The sequence below is a fragment of the Oncorhynchus nerka genome, linkage group LG8 (genome assembly GCF_034236695.1).
Source record: "Oncorhynchus nerka isolate Pitt River linkage group LG8, Oner_Uvic_2.0, whole genome shotgun sequence".
Lineage (NCBI taxonomy): Eukaryota > Metazoa > Chordata > Actinopteri > Salmoniformes > Salmonidae > Oncorhynchus > Oncorhynchus nerka.
Window position 1 is genome coordinate 6,200,450 of NC_088403.1, and position 21,576 is coordinate 6,222,025.

A 21,576-nucleotide genomic window follows, 5' to 3' on the forward strand; every position below is an offset into this window, starting at 1 on the left:
GGCCGTAGGGCTCTATAGGGTGCCATCTGGAAGGACCGTAGGGCTCTATAGGGGGCCATCTGGAAGGACCGTAGGGCTCTATAGGGGCCACCTGGAAGGGCTCTATAGGGGGCCACCTGGAAGGGCTCTATAGGGGGCCACCTGGAAGGACCGTAGGGCTCTATAGGGGCCATCTGGAAGGGCTCTATAGGGGGCCATCTGGAAGGGCTCTATAGGGGGCCATTTGGAAGGACCATAGGGGGCCATCTGGAAGGACCATAGGGCTGTATAGGGGGCCACCTGGAAGGACCATAGGGCTCTATAGGGGGCCACCTGGAAGGACCGTAGGGCTCTATAGGGGGCCATCTGGAAGGACCGTAGGGCTCTATAGGGGGCCATCTGGAAGGACCGTAGGGCTCTATAGGGGGCCATCTGGAAGGGCTCTATAGTGGCCATCTGGAAGGACCGTAGGGCTCTATAGGGGACCATCTGGAAGGACCATAGGGCTCTATAGGGGACCATCTGGAAGGACCATAGGGCTGTATAGGGGGCCATCTGGAAGGACCATAGGGCTCTATAGGGGGCCATCTGGAAGGGCTCTATAGTGGCCATCTGGAAGGACCGTAGGGCTCTATAGGGGACCATCTGGAAGGACCATAGGGCTCTATAGGGGACCATCTGGAAGGACCATAGGGCTGTATAGGGGGCCATCTGGAAGGACCATAGGGCTCTATAGGGGGCCATCTGGAAGGGCTCTATAGTGGCCATCTGGAAGGACCGTAGGGCTCTATAGGGGACCATCTGGAAGGACCATAGGTCTCTATAGGGGACCATCTGGAAGGACCATAGGGCTCTATAGGGTGCCATCTGGAAGGACCGTAGGGCTCTATTGGGGGCCATCTGGAAGGACCATAGGGCTCTATAGGGGACCATCTGGAAGGACCATAGGGGGCCATCTGGAAGGACCATAGGGCTGTATAGGGGGCCACCTGGAAGGACCATAGGGCTCTATAGGGGGCCACCTGGAAGGACCGTAGGGCTCTATAGGGGGCCATCTGGAAGGACCGTAGGGCTCTATAGGGGGCCATCTGGAAGGACCGTAGGGCTCTATAGGGGGCCATCTGGAAGGGCTCCATAGTGGCCATCTGGAAGGACTGTAGGGCTCTATAGGGGACCATCTGGAAGGACCATAGGGCTCTATAGGGGACCATCTGGAAGGACCATAGGGCTGTATAGGGGGCCATCTGGAAGGAGTGGACCTGGAAGGATAGGGCTCTATAGGGGCCATCTGGAAGGGCTCTATAGTGGCCATCTGGAAGGACCATAGGGGGGCCTCTGGGGGACCATCTGGAAGGACCATAGGGCTCTATAGGGGACCATCTGGAAGGACCATAGGGCTGTATAGGGGACCATCTGGAAGGACCATAGGGCTGTATAGGGGGCCATCTGGAAGGAGGGCTCTATAGTGGCCATCTGGAAGGACCGTAGGGCTCTATAGGGGACCATCTGGAAGGACCATAGGGCTCTATAGGGGACCATCTGGAAGGACCATAGGGCTCTATAGTGGCCATCTGGAAGGACCGTAGGGCTCTATAGGGGGACATCTGGAAGGACCATAGGGCTCTATAGGGGGCCATCTGGAAGGGCTCTATAGTGGGCCATCTGGAAGAGCTCTATAGTGGCCATCTGGAAGGACCATAGGGCTCTATAGGGGACCATCTGGAAGGACCATAGGGCTCTATAGGGGACCATCTGGAAGGACCATAGGGCTGTATAGGGGACCATCTGGAAGGACCATAGGGCTGTATAGGGGACCATCTGGAAGGACCATAGGGCTCTATAGGGGACCATCTGGAAGGACCATAGGGCTGTATAGGGGACCATCTGGAAGGACCATAGGGCTCTATAGGGGACCATCTGGAAGGACCATAGGTCTCTATAGGGGACCATCTGGAAGGACCATAGGGCTCTATAGGAGGCCATCTGGAAGTCAGTCTCAGTCTTTGACATAGCTATATGTTTGATCCATCTCTGCTTGTCATTATTGATCGGTATATTGTTGGATCCATCTCTGCTTATCATTATTGATCGGTATATTGTTTGATACATCTCTGCTTGTCATTATTGATCGGTATATTGTTTGATCCATCTCTGCTTATCATTATTGATCGGTATATTGTTTGATCCATCTCTGCTTATCATTATTGATTAGTCTCCCCCTGATTGATCGGTATATTGTTTGATCCATCTCTGCTTATCATTATTGATCGGTATATTGTTTGATACATCTCTGCTTATCATTATTGATTAGTCTCCCCCTGATTGATCGGTATATTGTTGGATACATCTCTGCTTGTCATTATTGATCGGTATATTGTTGGACACATCTCTGCTTATCATTATTGATTAGTCTCCCCCTGATTGATTGGTATATTGCTCCCCTCTGCAGCCACCCTGAAGATGAACCAGCAGGTGGACACAGTGAAGAAACTGTCGCTGAAACCCTCCACATATGTGACTGACCAGTGGACAGGTTAGTGTGACTGACCAGTGGACAGGTTAGTGTGACTGACCAGTGGACAGGTTAGTGTGTCTGGTGACTGACCAGTGGACAGGTTAGTGTGACTGACCAGTGGACAGGTTAGTGTGACTGACCAGTGGACAGGTTAGTGTGACTGACCAGTGGACAGGTTAGTGTGTCTGGTGACTGACCAGTGGACAGGTTAGTGTGTCTGACCAGTGGACAGGTTAGTGTGACTGAGCAGTGGACAGGTTAGTGTGACTGAGCAGTGGACAGGTTAGTGTGACTGAGCAGTGGACAGGTTAGTGTGACTGAGCAGTGGACAGGTTAGTGTGACTGAGCAGTGGACAGGTTAGTGTGACTGACCAGTGGACAGGTTAGTGTGTCTGACCAGTGGACAGGTTAGTGTGTCTGACCAGTGGACAGGTTAGTGTGACTGAGCAGTGGACAGGTTAGTGTGACTGACCAGTGGACAGGTTAGTGTGTCTGGTGACTGACCAGTGGACAGGTTAGTGTGTCTGGTGACTGACCAGTGGACAGGTTAGTGTGTCTGGTGACTGACCAGTGGACAGGTTAGTGTGTCTGGTGACTGACCAGTGGACAGGTTAGTGTGTCTGGTGACTGACCAGTGGACAGGTTAGTGTGTCTGGTGACTGAGCAGTGGACAGTTTAGTGTGACTGACCAGTGGACAGGTTAGTGTGACTGACCAGTGGACAGGTTGGTATGACTGACCAGTGGACAGGTTGGTATGACTGACCAGTGGACAGGTTGGTATGACTGACCAGTGGACAGGTTGGTATGACTGACCAGTGGACAGGTTGGTATGACTGACCAGTGGACAGGTTAGTGTGACTGACCAGTGGACAGGTTAGTGTGACTGACCAGTGGACTGGTTAGTGTGACTGACCAGTGGACAGGTTAGTGTGACTGACCAGTGGACAGGTTAGTGTGACTGACCAGTGGACAGGTTAGTGAGACTGACCAGTGGAGAGGTTAGTGTGTCTGGTGACTGACCAGTGGACAGGTTAGTGTGACTGAGCAGTGGACAGGTTAGTGTGACTGACCAGTGGACAGGTTAGTGTGACTGACCAGTGGACAGGTTAGTGTGACTGACCAGTGGACAGGTTAGTGTGACTGACCAGTGGACAGGTTAGTGTGACTGACCAGTGGACAGGTTAGTGTGACTGACCAGTGGACAGGTTAGTGTGTGTCTGGTGACTGACCAGTGGACAGGTTAGTGTGACTGACCAGTGGACAGGTTAGTGTGACTGACCAGTGGACAGGTTAGTGTGACTGACCAGTGGACAGGTTAGTCTGTGACTGACCAGTGGACAGGTTAGTGTGTGTCTGGTGACTGACCAGTGGACAGGTTAGTGTGACTGACCAGTGGACAGGTTAGTGTGACTGACCAGTGGACAGGTTAGTGTGACTGACCAGTGGACAGGTTAGTGCGACTGACCAGTGGACAGGGTAGTGTGACTGACTAGTGGACAGGTTAGTGTGTGTCTGGTGACTGACCAGTGGACAGGTTAGTGTGACTGAGCAGTGGACAGGTTAGTGTGACTGACCAGTGGACAGGTTAGTGTGACTGACCAGTGGACAGGTTAGTGTGACTGACCAGTGGACAGGTTAGTGTGACTGACCAGTGGACAGGTTAGTGTGACTGACCAGTGGACAGGTTAGTGTGACTGACCAGTGGACAGGTTAGTGTGACTGACCAGTGGACAGGTTAGTGTGACTGACCAGTGGACAGGTTAGTGTGTCTGGTGACTGACCAGTGGACAGGTTAGTGTGACTGAGCAGTGGACAGGTTAGTGTGACTGACCAGTGGACAGGTTAGTGTGACTGACCAGTGGTAGTGTCTGTTAGTGTCGTTCTGACCAGTGGATAGTGGTTAGTGTCTGTTCTGACCAGTGGATAGGTTGTTCTGACCAGTGGACAGTGTTGTTTTGACTGTCCAGTGGACAGGTTAGTGTCTGTTCTGTTCCAGTGGACAGGTTAGTTCTGACTGACCAGTTCCAGGTTAGTGTAGTGTCTGTTCTGACTGACCAGTGGACAGTTGTCGACTGACCAGTGGACTGTTCCAGTGTGACTGACCAGTGGACAGGTTAGTGTGACTGACCAGTGGACAGTTGTCTGTGACTGACCAGTGGATAGGTTAGTGTGACTGACCAGTGGACAGGTTAGTGTGACTGACCAGTGGACAGGTTAGTGTGACTGACCAGTGGACAGGTTAGTGTGACTGACCAGGTGGATAGGTTAGTCTGACTGACCAGGTGACAGGGTAGTGTGACTGACTAGTGGACAGGTTAGTGTGTGTCTGGTGACTGACCAGTTCCAGGTTAGTGTGACTGAGCAGTGTCCAGGTTAGGTGACTGAGCAGTGGTCTGTTAGTGTAACTGTTCCAGTGGACAGTGTTGTTCTGTTAATCTGTTCCAGGGTAGTGTCTGTTCTGTCTGTTCTGTTCCAGGTTGATAGTGTCTGTTCTGTCTGTTCTGTTCCAGGTGATAGTGTCTGTTCTGTCTGTTCTGTTCCAGGTGATAGTGTCTGTTCTGTCTGTTCTGTTCCAGGTGACAGTGTCTGTTTTGTCTGTCCTGTTCCAGGTGGTAGTGTCTGTTCTGTTCCAGGTGACAGTGTCTGTTCTGTCTGTCCTGTTCCAGGTGATAGTGTCTGTTCTGTTCCAGGTGATAGGTGTCTGTTCTGTCTGTCCTGTTCCAGGTGATAGTGTCTGTTCTGTTCCAGGTATAGTGTCTGTTCTGTTCCAGGTGATAGTGTCTGTTCTGTCTGTTCTGTTCCAGGTGATAGTGTCTGTCCTGACTTAAATGTAAATGATAGTGTCTGTTCTGTCTGTACTGTTCCAGGTGATAGTGTCTGTTCTGTCTGTTCTGTTCCAGGTTGATAGTGTCTGTCTGTTCAGGTGATAGTGTCTGTTCTGTTCCAGGTGATAGTGTCTGTCTGTCTGTTCTGTTCCAGGTTATAGTGTCTGTTCTGTTTCAGGTTCCAGGTGTAGTGTCTGTTTCTGTCTGTTCTGTTCCAGGTTGATAGTGTCTGTTCTGTCTGTTCTGTTCCAGGTATAGTGTCTGTTCTGTTCAGGTGACAGTTCTGTTCCAGGTGATAGTGTCTGTTCTGTTCTGTTCTGACAGGTGTCTGTTCTGTTCCAGGTTCTGTCTGTTCTGTTCCAGGTGACAGTGTCTGTTCTGTCTGTTCTGTTCCAGGTGACAGTGTCTGTTCTGTTCCAGGTGATAGTGTCTGTTCTGTCTGTTCTGTTCCAGGTGACAGTGTCTGTTCTGTCTGTTCTGTTCCAGGTGATAGTGTCTGTTCTGTCTGTTCTGTTCCAGGTGATAGTGTCTGTTCTGTCTGTTCTGTTCCAGGTGATAGTGTCTGTCCTGTTCCAGGTGATAGTGTCTGTTCTGTCTGTCCTGTTCCAGGTGATAGTGTCTGTTCTGTCTGTTGTTCCAGGTGATAGTCTGTCTGTGTCCTGTTCCAGGTGATAGTGTCTGTCCTGTTCCAGGTGACAGTGTCTGTTCTTCTGTTCTGTTCCAGGTGACAGTGTCTGTTCTGTGTGTTGATCCACAGGTGACAGTGCAGCGGCCGTCTACACAGAGCTGAGGAAGTTGTCCCGGGTCTTCAAAGACCAGCTGGTGTATCCTCTGATCGCTTCAGCCAGAGAAGGTACTGGGATGTAGATATACATAGTACTGGGATGTAGATATATATAGTACTGGGATGTAGATATATAGTACTGTTGTTAATATATAGTACTGGGATGTAGATATATAGTACTGTTATTATATATATAGTATAGTACTGGGATGTAGATATATAGTACTGTTATTAAATATATAGTACTGGGATGTAGATATATAGTACTGTTATTAAATATATAGTACTGGGATGTAGATATATAGTACTGTTATTAAATATATAGTACTGGGATGTAGATATATAGTACTGTTATTAAATATATAGTACTGGGATGTAGATATATATAGTACTGGGATGTAGATATATAGTACTGTTATTAAATATATAGTACTGGGATGTAGATATATAGTACTGTTATTAAATATATAGTACTGGGATGTAGATATATAGTACTGGGATGTAGATATATAGTACTGTTATTAAATATATAGTACTGGGATGTAGATATATAGTACTGGGATGTAGATATATAGTACTGTTATTAAATATATAGTACTGTTATTAAATATATAGTACTGGGATGTAGATATATAGTACTGTTATTAAATATATAGTACTGGGATGTAGATATATATAGTACTGTTATTAAATATATAGTACTGGGATGTAGATATATAGTACTGGGATGTAGATATATAGTACTGGGATGTAGATATATAGTACTGTTATTAAATAAATAGTACTGGGATGTAGATATATAGTACTGGGATGTAGATATATAGTACTGTTATTAAATATATAGTACTGTTATTAAATATATAGTACTGGGATGTAGATATATAGTACTGGGATGTAGATATATAGTACTGTTATTAAATATATAGTACTGTTATTAAATAAATAGTACTGGGATGTAGATATATAGTACTGTTATTAAATATATAGTACTGTTATTAAATATATAATACTGTTATTAAATATATAGTACTGGGATGTAGATATATATAGTACTGGGATGTAGATATATAGTACTGTTATTAAATATATAGTACTGGGATGTAGATATATATAGTACTGGGATGTAGATTTATAGTACTGTTATTAAATATATAGTACTGGGATGTAGATATATAGTACTGTTATTAAATATATAGTACTGGGATGTAGATATATAGTACTGTTATTAAATATATAGTACTGTTATTAAATATATAGTACTGGGATGTAGATATATAGTACTGTTATTAAATATATAGTACTGGGATGTAGATATATAGTACTGTTATTAAATATATAGTACTGGGTTATTACTGTTATTAAATATATAGTACTGTTATGTAAATATATAGTACTGGGATGTAGATATATAGTACTGTTATTAAATATATAGTACTGGGATGTAGATATATAGTACTGTTATTAAATATATAGTACTGGGATGTAGATATATATAGTACTGGGATGTAAATATATAGTACTGGGATGTAGATATACAGTACTGTTATTAAATATATAGTACTGGGATGTAGATATATAGTACTGTTATTAAATATATAGTACTGGGATGTAGATATATAGTACTGTTATTAAATATATAGTACTGGGATGTAGATATATAGTACTGGGATGTAGATATATAGTACTGTTATTAAATATATAGTACTGGGATGTAGATATATAGTACTGTTATTAAATATATAGTACTGGAATTAGATATATAGTACTGTTATGTAGATATATATACTGTTATTAAATATATAGTACTGATTAAATATATAGTACTGTTATTAAATATATAGTACTGGGATGTAGATATATAGTACTGTTATTAAATATATAGTACTGGGATGTAGATATATAGTACTGTTATTAAATATATAGTACTGGGATGTAGATATATAGTACTGTTATTAAATATATAGTACTGGGATGTAGATATATATAGTACTGGGATGTAGATATATAGTACTGTTATTAAATATATAGTACTGGGATGTAAATATATAGTACTGTTATTAAATATATAGTACTGGGATGTAGATATATAGTACTGGGATGTAATATATATAGTACTGGGATGTAATATATATAGTACTGGGATGTAGATATATAGTACTGGGATGTAGATATATATAGTACTGTTATTAAATATATAGTACTGGGATGTAGATATATATAGTACTGTTATTAAATATATAGTACTGGGATGTAGATATATAGTACTGTTATTAAATATATAGTACTGGGATGTAGATATATAGTACTGTTATTAAATATATAGTACTGGGATGTAGATATATAGTACTGTTATTAAATATATAGTACTGGGATGTAGATATATAGTACTGTTATTAAATATATAGTACTGGGATGTAGATATATAGTACTGTTATTAAATATATAGTACTGGGATGTAGATATATATAGTACTGTTATTAAATATATAGTACTGGGATGTAGATATATAGTACTGTTATTAAATACATAGTACTGGGATGTAGATATATATAGTACTGTTATTAAATATATAGTACTGGGATGTAGATATATAGTACTGGGATGTAGATATATAGTACTGTTATTAAATATATAGTACTGTTATTAAATATATAGTACTGGGATGTAGATATATAGTACTGGGATGTAGATATACAGTACTGTTATTAAATATATAGTACTGGGATGTAGATAAATATAGTACTGTTATTAAATATATAGTACTGGGATGTAGATATATAGTACTGTTATTAAATATATAGTACTGGGATGTAGATATATAGTACTGTTATTAAATATATAGTACTGGGATGTAGATATATAGTACTGTTATTAAATATATAGTACTGGGATGTAGATATATAGTACTGGGATTAGATATATAGTACTGGGATGTAGTATATATAGTACTGTTATTAAATATATAGTACTGGGATGTAGATATATAGTACTGTTATTAAATATATAGTACTGGGATGTAGATATATAGTACTGGGATGTAGATATATAGTACTGTTATTAAATATATAGTACTGGGATGTAGATATATAGTACTGTTATTAAATATATAGTACTTAGGATGTAGATATATAGTACTGTTATTAAATATATAGTACTGGGATGTAGATATATAGTACTGTTATTAAATATATAGTACTGGGATGTAAATATAAATATAGTACTGGGATTAAATATATAGTACTGGGATGTAATATATAGTACTGTTATTAAATATATAGTACTGGATGTAAATATATAGTACTGTTATTAAATATATAGTACTGGGATGTAGATATATAGTACTGTTATTAAATATATAGTACTGGGATGTAGATATATAGTACTGTTATTAAATATATAGTACTGGGATGTAGATATATAGTACTGGGATTAAATATATAGTACTGGGATGTAGATATATAGTACTGGGATGTAGATATATAGTACTGTTATTAAATATATAGTACTGGGATGTAGATATATAGTACTGTTATTAAATATATAGTACTGGGATGTAGATATATAGTACTGTTATTAAATATATAGTACTGGGATGTAGATATATAGTACTGTTATTAAATATATAGTACTGGGATGTAGATATATAGTACTGTTATTAAATATATAGTACTGGATATATATATATATAGTACTGTTATTAAATATATAGTACTGGGATGTAGATATATAGTACTGTTATTAAATATATAGTACTGGGATGTAGATATATAGTACTGTTATTAAATATATAGTACTGGGATGTAGATATATAGTACTGTTATTAAATATATAGTACTGGGATGTAGATATATAGTACTGTTATTAAATATATAGTACTGGTTATGTAAATATATAGTACTGTTATTAAATATATAGTACTGGGATGTAGATATATAGTACTGGGATTAGATATATAGTACTGGGATGTAGATATATAGTACTGGGATGTAGATATATAGTACTGTTATTAAATATATAGTACTGTTATTAAATATATAGTACTGGGATGTAGATATATAGTACTGGGATGTAAATATATAGTACTGGGATGTAGATATATAGTACTGTTATTAAATATATAGTACTGGGATGTAGATATATAGTACTGTTATTAAATATATAGTACTGGGATGTAGATATATAGTACTGGGATGTAGATATATAGTACTGTTATTAAATAAATAGTACTGGGATGTAGATATATAGTACTGGGATGTAGATATATAGTACTGTTATTAAATATATAGTACTGGGATGTAGATATATAGTACTGGGATTAGATTTATAAATACTATAGTATGTTGATACATATAGTACTGTTATTAAATATATAGTACTGGGATGTAGATATATAGTACTGGATATGTAAATATATAGTACTGGGATGTAGATATATAGTACTGGGATGTATATATATAGTACTGTTATTAAATATATAGTACTGGGATGTAGATATATAGTACTGGGATGTAAATATATAGTACTGTTATTAAATAAATAGTACTGGGATGTAAATATATAGTACTGGGATGTAGATTTATAGTACTGTTATTAAATATATAGTACTGGGATGTAGAAATATATAGTACTGGGATGTAGATTATATATAGTACTGGGATGTAGATATATAGTACTGTTATTAAATATATAGTACTGGGATGTAGATATATAGTACTGTTATTAAATATATAGTACTGGGATGTAGATGTATAGTACTGTTATTAAATATATAGTACTGGGATGTAGATATATAGTACTGTTATTAAATATATAGTACTGGGATGTAGAGATATATGGGATGTAGGATATATAGTACTGTTATTAAATATATATAGTACTGGGATGTAGATATATAGTACTGTTATTACCATATATAGTACTGTTATTAGATTCTTAGATATATAGTACTGGGATGTAGATATATAGTACTACTGTTATTACCATATATAGTACTGGGATGTAGATTTATATTACTATTATTAAATATGTAGTACTGAAATGTAGATATATATAGTACTGGGATGTAGATATATAGTACTGTTATTAAATATATAGTACTGGGATGTAGATATATAGTACTGTTATTAAATAAATAGTACTGGGATGTAGATATATAGTACTGTTATTAAATATATAGTACTGGGATGTAGATATATAGTACTGTTATTAAATATATAGTACTGGGATGTAGATATATAGTACTGGGATGTAGATATATAGTACTGTTATTAAATAAATAGTACTGGGATGTAGATATATAGTACTGGTTAGGTACTCATATATAGTACTGGGATGTAGATATATAGTACTGTTATTAAATAAATAGTACTGGGATGTAGATATATAGTACTGTTATTAAATATATAGTACTGGGATGTAGATATATAGTACTGGGATGTAGATATATAGTACTGTTATTAAATATAGTAGTACTGGGATTAGATATAATAGTACTGTTATTAAATATATAGTACTGGGATGTAGATATATAAAACTGGGATGTAGATATATAGTACTGTTATTAAATAAATAGTACTGGGATGTAGATATGTAGTACTGTTATTAAATAAATAGTACTGGGATGTAGATATATAGTACTGTTATTACAAATATAGTACTGGGATGTAGATATATAGTACTATATGTAGATATATAGTACTGTTATTAAATAAATAGTACTGGGATGTAGATATATAGTACTGTTATTACATATATAAGTACTGGGATGTAGATATATAGTACTGTTATTAAATAAATAGTACTGGGATGTAGATATATAGTACTGTTATTACATAAATAGTACTTACTGAGATGTAGATATGTAGTACTGTTATTAAATAAATAGTACTGGGATGTAGATATATAGTACTGACTGTTATTATTAAATAAATAGTACTGGGATGTAGATATATAGTACTACTGATACCTTTAAGAACTGTTATAAATAGTATGTTTGTACTGGTATATATGTAGTACTGTTATTAGAAATATATAGTACTGGGATGTAGATATATAGTACTGGGATGTAGATAAATAGTACTGTTATTAAATAAATAGTACTGGGATGTAGATGGAGTTTATAGTACTGTTATTAAATATATAGTACTGATGGATGTAAACTTATAGTACTGGGATGTAGATATATAGTACTGTTATTAAAATAAATAGTACTGGGATGTAGATATATAGTACTGTTATTAAATAATAAATAGTACTGGGATGTAGATATATAGTACTGTTATTAAATATATAGTACTGGGATGTAGATATGTAGTACTGTTATTACATAATAAATAGTACTGGGATGTAGATATATAGTACTGTTATTACAGTATAAATAGTACTGGGACAGGTAGATATGTAGTACTGTTATTAAATAAATAGTACTAGGATGTAGAGTACTGTTATTAAATAAATAGTACTGGGAGGTAGATACAGTGGGGATACTGTTATTTGATACAATGCCGATTTTGCAGGTTTTCCTACTGTTACAAAGTTAAATGTAGAGGTCTGTGATTTTGATCATAGGTAATAAACTTCAACTGTGAGTAGTACTGTTCTAAAATAAAATCCAGAAAATCACATTGTATGACTTTTTAAGTAATTAATTTGAATTTTTTTGCATGACATAAGTATTTGATACATCAGAAAAGCAGAACTGTTAATATTTGGTGTAACTCTCTGTCTCCCCCTGTTGTCTGGTGGTGGTATAACAGCCATGGTCCTGCCAGCAGTGTAGTAAACTCTCTGTCTCCCCTGTTGTCTGGTGATGGTATAACAGCCATGGTCCTGCCAGCAGTGTTGTAAACTCTGTCTCCCCCTGTTGTCTGGTGGTGGTATAACAGCCATGGTCCTGCCAGCAGTGTAGTAAACTCTGTCTCCCCTGTTGTCTGGTGGTGGTATAACAGCCATGGTCCTGCCAGCAGTGTTGTAACTCTCTGTCTCCCCTGTTGTCTGGTGGTGGTATAACAGCCATGGTCCTGCCAGCAGTGTTGTAAACCTCTGTCTCCCCCTGTTGTCTGGTGATGGTATAACAGCCATGGTCCTGCCAGCAGTGTAGTAAAAACTCTCTGTCTCCCCTGTTGTCTGGTGGTGGTATAACAGCCATGGTCCTGCCAGCAGTGTAGTAAACTCTCTGTCTCCCCTGTTGTCTGGTGGTGGTATAACAGCCATGGTCCTGCCAGCAGTGTAGTAAACTCTCTGTCTGTCCCCCTGTTGTCTGGTGGTGGTCTGTCAGCCATGGTCCTGCCAGCAGTGTCTGTAGGGTCTCTGTCTCCCCCTGTTGTCTGGTCTGTCTGGATAACAGCCATGGTCCTGCCAGCAGTGTCTGTCTGGAGGGTCTCTGGTCTGTCTGGAGGTCCCTGGTCTGTCTGGGTGATGGTATGTCTGGAGGGCCATGGTCCTGTCAGGAGTGTCTCTGGTCTGTCTGGATCTCCCCTGTCTGTCTGGTGGGGTATAACTGGTCTGTCTGGAGGGTCTGCTGGCTGTTGTAACTGTCTGTCTCCCTGGTCTGTCTGGTGGTGGTATCAGCCTGGTCCTGCCAGTCAGTGTCTGTCTAACTCCCTGTCTCCCCTGTCTGTCTGGTGGTGGTCTAACTGGAGGGTCCATGGGTCTGTCCAGTCTCTGGTCTAGAGGTCTCTGGTCTGTCTGTCCCTGAGGGTCTCTGGTCTGTCTAAGGGCCTGGCCCTGGAGGGTCTCAGTGTAGTAAACTCTCTGTCTCCCCTGTCTGTCTGGTGATGGTCTGTCTGGAGGGTCCATGGTCTGTCTGGAGTGTTCTAATCTGTCTGGGTCTCTGGTCTGTCTGGAGGGTCCCTGTTGTCTGGTGATGGTCTGTCTGGAGCCATGGTCTCTGGTCTGTCTGGAGGGTCTCTGGTCTGTCCCCTGTCTGGAGGGTCTGGTGGTCTGTCTGGAGGGTCTCTGGTCTGTCTGCAGTGTTCTGGCCTGTCCAGTCCTGTCTCCAGAGCTCTGGTCTGTCTGGAGGGTGCTGGTCTGCTGGAGGGTCTCTGGTCTGTCTGGCCCTCTCTCGGTCAACAGAGGGTCTCCAGGTCTGTCTGGAGACCTGTCTGTAGGGTCTGTCTGGAGGGTCTCTGGCCTGTCTGGAGGGACTCTGGCCTGTCTGGAGGACCTCTGGTCTGTCTGGAGGGTCTCTGGCCTGTCTGGAGGGTCTCTGGCCTGTCTGGATCTATCTTAGGGTCTCTGGTCTGTCAGGAGGTTTCTGGTCTGTCTGGAGGTTTCTGGTCTGTCTGGAGGGTTTCTGGTCTGTCTGGAGGGTCTCTGGTCTGTCTGGAGGGTCTCTGGTCTGTCTGGAGGGTCTCTGGTCTGTCTGGAGGGTCTCTGGTCTGTCTGGAGGTCTCTGGTCTGTCTGGAGGTCTCTGGTCTGTCTGGAGGGTCTCTGGTCTGTCTGGAGGGTCTCTGGTCTGTCTGGAGGGTCTCTGTCTGGAGGGTCTCTGGTCTGTCTGGAGGTCTCTGGTCTGTCTGGAGGTCTCTGGTCTGTCTGGTCTGTCTGGAGGGTCTCTGGTCTGTCTGGAGGTCTCTGGAGGGTCTCTGGTCTGTCTGGAGGTCTCTGGTCTGTCTGGAGGGTCTCTGGTCTGTCTGGAGGTCTCTGGTCTGTCTGGAGGTCTCTGGTCTGTCTGGAGGGTCTCTGGTCTGTCTGGAGGGTCTCTGGTCTGTCTGGAGGGTCTCTGGTCTGTCTGGAGGGTTTCTGGTCTGTCTGGAGGTCTCTGGTCTGTCTGGAGGTCTCTGGTCTGTCTGGAGGGTCTCTGGTCTGTCTGGAGGGTCTCTGGTCTGTCTGGAGGGTCTCTGGTCTGTCTGGAGGGTCTCTGGTCTGTCTGGAGGTCTCTGGTCTGTCTGGGAGGTCTCTGGTCTGTCTGGAGGGTTCTCTGCCTCTGGTCTGTCTGGAGGGTCTCTGGTCTGTCTGGAGGTCTCTGGTCTGTCTGGAGGGTCTCTGGTCTGTCTGGAGGGTCTCTGGTCTGTCTGGAGGGTCTCCGGCCTGTCTGGAGGGTCTCCGGCCTGTCTGGAGGGCCTCCGGCCTGTCTGGAGGTCTCTGGTCTGTCTGGAGGTCTGTCTGGAGGGTCTCTGGTCTGTCTGGAGGGTCTCTGGTCTGTCTGGAGGGTCTCTCTCTCCAGAGTGTCTGTTAAATGACGTGTCTGTATTATAGATATGTTAGATTCTACATTATAGATATGTTAGATTCTACATTATAGATATGTTAGATTCTACATTATAGATATGTTAGATTCTACATTATAGATATGTTAGATTCTACATTATAGATATGTTAGATTCTACATTATAGATATGTTAGATTCTACATTATAGATATGTTAGATTCTACATTATAGATATGTTATGTTAGATTCTACATTATAGATATGTTAGATTCTACATTATAGATATGTTAGATTCTACATTATAGATATGTTAGATTCTACATTATAGATATGTTAGATTCTACATTATAGATATGTTAGATTCTACATTATAGATATGTTAGATTCTACATTATAGATACGTTAGATTCTACATTATAGATACGTTAGATTCTACATTATAGATATGTTAGATTCTACATTGTAGATATGTTAGATTCTACATTATAGATATGTTAGATTCTACATGTCAGAGCAGAACTAGGTCTGTTCTCCTGAGACGTATAATATATGTTAGTTATTCAATTCTACATATTGACTGTTGCAGACAGCCAAGACCACAGCAGAGACACTCAGTGGAGAGAGGTGAGTCAGGTCCCAGTATTCTACATATTGACTGTTGCAGACAGCCAAGACCACAGCAGAGACACTCAGTGGAGAGAGGTGAGTCAGGTCCCAGTATTCTACATATTGACTGTTGCAGACGGCCAAGACCACAGCAGAGACACTCAGTGGAGAGAGGTGAGTCAGGTCCCAGTATTCTACATATTGACTGTTGCAGACAGCCAAGACCACAGCAGAGACACTCAGTGGAGAGAGGTGAGTCAGGTCCCAGTATTCTACATATTGACTGTTGCAGACAGCCAAGACCACAGCAGAGACACTCAGTGGAGAGAGGTGAGTCAGGTCCCAGTATTCTACATATTGACTGTTGCAGACAGCCAAGACCACAGCAGAGACACTCAGTGGAGAGAGGTGAGTCAGGTCCCAGTATTCTACATATTGACTGTTGCAGACAGCCAAGACCACAGCAGAGACACTCAGTGGAGAGAGGTGAGTCAGGTCCCAGTATTCTACATATTGACTGTTGCAGACAGCCAAGACCACAGCAGAGACACTCAGTGGAGAGAGGTGAGTCAGGTCCCAGTATTCTACATATTGACTGTTGCAGACAGCCAAGACCACAGCAGAGACACTCAGTGGAGAGAGGTGAGTCAGGTCCCAGTATTCTACATATTGACTGTTGCAGATTGCCAAGACCACAGCAGAGACACTCAGTGGAGAGAGGTGAGTCAGGTCCCAGTATTCTACATATTGACTGTTGCAGACGGCCAAGACCACAGCAGAGACACTCAGTGGAGAGAGGTGAGTCAGGTCCCAGTATTCTACATATTGACTGTTGCAGACGGCCAAGACCACAGCAGAGACACTCAGTGGAGAGAGGTGAGTCAGGTCCCAGTATTCTACATATTGACTGTTGCAGACGGCCAAGACCACAGCAGAGACACTCAGTGGAGAGAGGTGAGTCAGGTCCCAGTATTCTACATATTGACTGTTGCAGACACAGTGGAGAGAGGTGAGCCAAGACCACAGCAGAGCCACTCAGTGGAGAGAGGTGAGTCAGGTCCCAGTATTCTACATATTGACTGTTGCAGACAGCCAAGACCACAGCAGAGACACTCAGTGGAGAGAGGTGAGTCAGGTCCCAGTATTCTACATATTGACTGTTGCAGACAGCCAAGACCACAGCAGAGACACTCAGTGGAGAGAGGTGAGTCAGGTCCCAGTATTCTACATATTGACTGTTGCAGACAGCCAAGACCACAGCAGAGACACTCAGTGGAGAGAGGTGAGTCAGGTCCCAGTATTCTACATATTGACTGTTGCAGACGGCCAAGACCACAGCAGAGACACTCAGTGGAGAGAGGTGAGTCAGGTCCCAGTATTCTACATATTGACTGTTGCAGACGGCCAAGACCACAGCAGAGACACTCAGTGGAGAGAGGTGAGTCAGGTCCCAGTATTCTACATATTGACTGTTGCAGACAGCCAAGACCACAGCAGAGACACTCAGTGGAGAGAGGTGAGTCAGGTCCCAGTATTCTACATATTGACTGTTGCAGACAGCCAAGACCACAGCAGAGACACTCAGTGGAGAGAGGTGAGTCAGGTCCCAGTATTCTACATATTGACTGTTGCAGACAGCCAAGACCACAGCAGAGACACTCAGTGGAGAGAGGTGAGTCAGGTCCCAGTATTCTACATATTGACTGTTGCAGACGGCCAAGACCACAGCAGAGACACTCAGTGGAGAGAGGTGAGTCAGGTCCCAGTATTCTACATATTGACTGTTGCAGACAGCCAAGACCACAGCAGAGACACTCAGTGGAGAGAGGTGAGTCAGGTCCCAGTATTCTACATATTGACTGTTGCAGACAGCCAAGACCACAGCAGAGACACTCAGTGGAGAGAGGTGAGTCAGGTCCCAGTATTCTACATATTGACTGTGTGGGAATAGGGCTCTGGTCTAAAGTAGTGCACTATATAGGGAATAGGGCTCTGGTCTATAGTAGTGCACTATATAGGGAATAGGGCTCTGGTCTAAGTCTGGTCCCAGCACTACTATAAGGGAATAGGGCTCTGGTCTAAAGTAGTGCACTATATAGGGAATAGGGCTCTGGTCTAAAGTAGTGCACTATATAGAGATCTGGTCTAAAGTAGTGCACTATATAGGGATCTGGTCTATAGTAGTGCACTATATAGAGATCTGGTCTATAGTAGTGCACTATATAGGGATCTGGTCTATAGTAGTGCACTATATAGGGCTCTGGTCTATAGTAGTGCACTATATAGGGATCTGGTCTATAGTAGTGCACTATATAGGGCTCTGGTCTATAGTAGTGCACTATATAGGGCTCTGGTCTATAGTAGTGCACTATATAGGGATCTGGTCTAAAGTAGTGCACTATATAGGGAATAGGGCTCTGGTCTATAGTAGTGCACTATATAGGGATCTGGTCTATAGTAGTGCACTATATAGGGATCTGGTCTATAGTAGTGCACTATATAGGGCTCTGGTCTATAGTAGTGCACTATATAGGGCTCTGGTCTATAGTAGTGCACTATATAGGGCTCTGGTCTATAGTAGTGCACTATATAGGGCTCTGGTCTATAGTAGTGCACTATATAGGGATCTGGTCTATAGTAGTGCACTATATAGGGCTCTGGTCTATAGTAGTGCACTATATAGAGATCTGGTCTATAGTAGTGCACTATATAGAGATCTGGTCTATAGTAGTGCACTATATAGGGCTCTGGTCTATAGTAGTGCACTATATAGGGTTCTGGTCTATAGTAGTGCACTATATAGAGATCTGGTCTATAGTAGTGCACTATATAGGGATCTGGTCTATAGTAGTGCACTATATAAAGATCTGGTCTATAGTAGTGCACTATATAGAGATCTGGTCTATAGTAGTGCACTATATAGGGATCTGGTCTATATAAAGATCTGGTCTATAGTAGTGCACTATATAGAGATCTGGTCTATAGAAGTGCACTATATAGAGATCTGGTCTATAGAAGTGCACTATATAGAGATCTGGTCTATAGTAGTGCACTATATAAAGATCTGGTCTATAGTAGTGCACTATATAGGGTTCTGGTCTATAGTAGTGCACTATATAGGGATCTGGTCTATAGTAGTGCACTATATAGAGATCTGGTCTATAGTAGTGCACTATATAGGGATCTGGTCTATAGTAGTGCACTATATAGGGATCTGGTCTATAGTAGTGCACTATATAGGGATCTGGTCTATAGTAGTGCACTGCACTATATAGAGATCTGGTCTATAGTAGTGCACTATATAGAGATCTGGTCTATAGTAGTGCACTATATAGAGATCTGGTCTATAGTAGTGCACTATATAGAGATCTGGTCTATAGTAGTGCACTATATAGAGATCTGGTCTATAGTAGTGCACTATATAGGGATCTGGTCTATAGTAGTGCACTATATAGGGATCTGGTCTATAGTAGTGCACTATATAGAGATCTGGTCTATAGTAGTGCACTATATAGAGATCTGGTCTATAGTAGTGCACTATATAGAGATCTGGTCTATAGTAGTGCACTATATAGAGATCTGGTCTATAGTAGTGCACTATATAGAGATCTGGTCTACTATAGACCAGAGCCCTATTCCCTATATAGTGCACTACTATAGACCAGAGCCCTATTCCCTATATAGTACACTACTTTAGACCAGAGCCCTATTCCCTATATAGTACACTACTATAGACCAGAGCCCTATTCCCTATATAGTGCACTACTTTAGACCAGAGCCCTATTCCCTATATAGTGCACTACTTTAGACCAGGGCCCTATTCCCTATATTGTACACTACTTTAGACCAGAGCCCTATTCCCTATATAGTGCACTACTTTAGACCAGAGCCCTATTCCCTATATAGTGCACTACTTTAGACCAGAGCCCTATTCCCTATATATACTACTATAGACCACTGCCTAACTCTCTGGTATCATTTAGACCAGTCTAACCTCTGGTATATTAGACCAGAGCCCTACCTATCTAGTGCACTACTATAGAACACTGTCTAACTCTCTGGTATCATTTAGGACACTGTCTAACAGAGCCCTATTCTGGTATCATTTAGGACACTGTCTAACTCTCTGGTATCATTTAGGACAGCCACTGTCTAACTCTCTGGTATCATTTAGGACACTGTCTAACTCTCTGGTATCATTTAGGACACTGTCTAACTCTCTGGTATCATTTAGGACACTGTCTAACTCTCTGGTATCATTTAGGACACTGTCTAACTCTCTGGTATCATTTAGGACACTGTCTAACTCTCTGGTATCATTTAGGACACTGTCTAACTCTCTGGTATCATTTAGGACACTGTCTAACTCTCTGGTATCATTTAGGACACTGTCTAACTCTCTGGTATCATTTAGGACACTGTCTAACTCTCTGGTATCATTTAGGACACTGTCTAACTCTCTAGTATCGTTTTAATTTCAGCTCTACAAGAAGAAGTACAAGTGGAGGAGAGAAGCAGCCAGTTACCGGCACCACATGCCCCGTTACCACCCTGTCCCCCCACCGCTCTACCCCCTCCACCCCCTCCCCAACAACCCCTTCTCCTTCTACCCCCTGGCATCATCGGTGGGGAGTACGACCAGAGACCTGGCATCCCCGGTGGTATTCTGCCCCGCCCCCGCTACGACCCTATTGGTCCGCTCCCAGGTCACGATCCCACAGCGGGAGGGCTGATAGGACGAAGGGGGCTGAGACCTGCTGGGAACCGGCCGGCTGACATCAGAAGAGGGTTCATATGACCTCCCTGACCAGTGACCTCTAGTGGTGGTGTAGGAGTATGACCACCACACAGAGAAGCTTAAATTAAACAGAGATGTTAAAGACTGACTGATTAGCCTACCTTAAATAAGCCACCTGAGTGCTATAGTCACAGATAAATGGCGTCGTTCGGTCTATAAACACTCACCCTCATCCAGCCTGCTTATTATCCCCTAAACCTCATCCAGGTGTTTTTTATAACCCCCTATCCTTGACCCAGAATCAGCTTTTAAGTGACCTCTAGTGGTGGTGTAGGAGTATGACCACCACACAGAGAAGCTTAAATAAAACAGAGATGTTGAAGACTGACTGATTAGCCTACCTTTTAATAGCTCATGTTCTCCTGTGTGTGTTTATGAGGTCAGATCATGCCGATCTGCTATCTTCATTTGATCTCTCTGTTTTTTGCAGAGAATGTTGCTGCACAGCAGGAAATGCAAACTTCTAATAAAAGTTTTCCCGTTGAGAAACCGGTCAAATTTAATATAGTAGATCTATAAGGGGTGCCTGGGGGGTTGAGGTGGCTATTTCGATCTTCCACCATTCACTATGAAGACATTTTGTACTTGTTTCCCCGCAGACTAAAAGCTTTAAATAAAATGAGAAAATGGCAATCGACTGGTTTTTAGCTGTGGTCATATTTGAGCCCTCAGTTTGTCTCAGAAATCCAGACTGTTCAGGGACGATTCAGTAGTAATTTACACTGAACTAAAATATAAACACAACATGTAAAATGTCTCTATGTTTTATGAGCTGAAATAAAAGATCCCAGAAATGTTTAGTACGCACAAAAAACGTATTTCTCTTAAATGTTGTGCACAACTTTGTTTACATCCCTGTTAGTGAGCATTTCTCCTTTGCCAAGATAATCCATCCACCTGACAGGTGTGGCTTATCAAG

General features: G+C 41.7%; 1 protein-coding gene across 1 annotated transcript in view; it reads left to right on the plus strand.

Moving 5' to 3' along the window:
* Positions 1–21,294, plus strand: part of LOC115123149 (uncharacterized) — a 35,093-nt gene extending 13,799 nt beyond the window's left edge. Inside the window, 7 exon segments of the mRNA XM_065021266.1 lie at positions 2,429–2,512; positions 6,078–6,173; positions 15,996–16,501; positions 16,580–16,813; positions 16,908–17,609; positions 20,341–20,449; positions 20,452–21,294. Coding sequence (XP_064877338.1) covers positions 2,429–2,512; positions 6,078–6,173; positions 15,996–16,501; positions 16,580–16,813; positions 16,908–17,609; positions 20,341–20,449; positions 20,452–20,657 — 1,937 coding nt within the window. The 3' untranslated portion in view covers positions 20,658–21,294.
* The last annotated feature ends 282 nt before the right edge of the window (positions 21,295–21,576 follow it).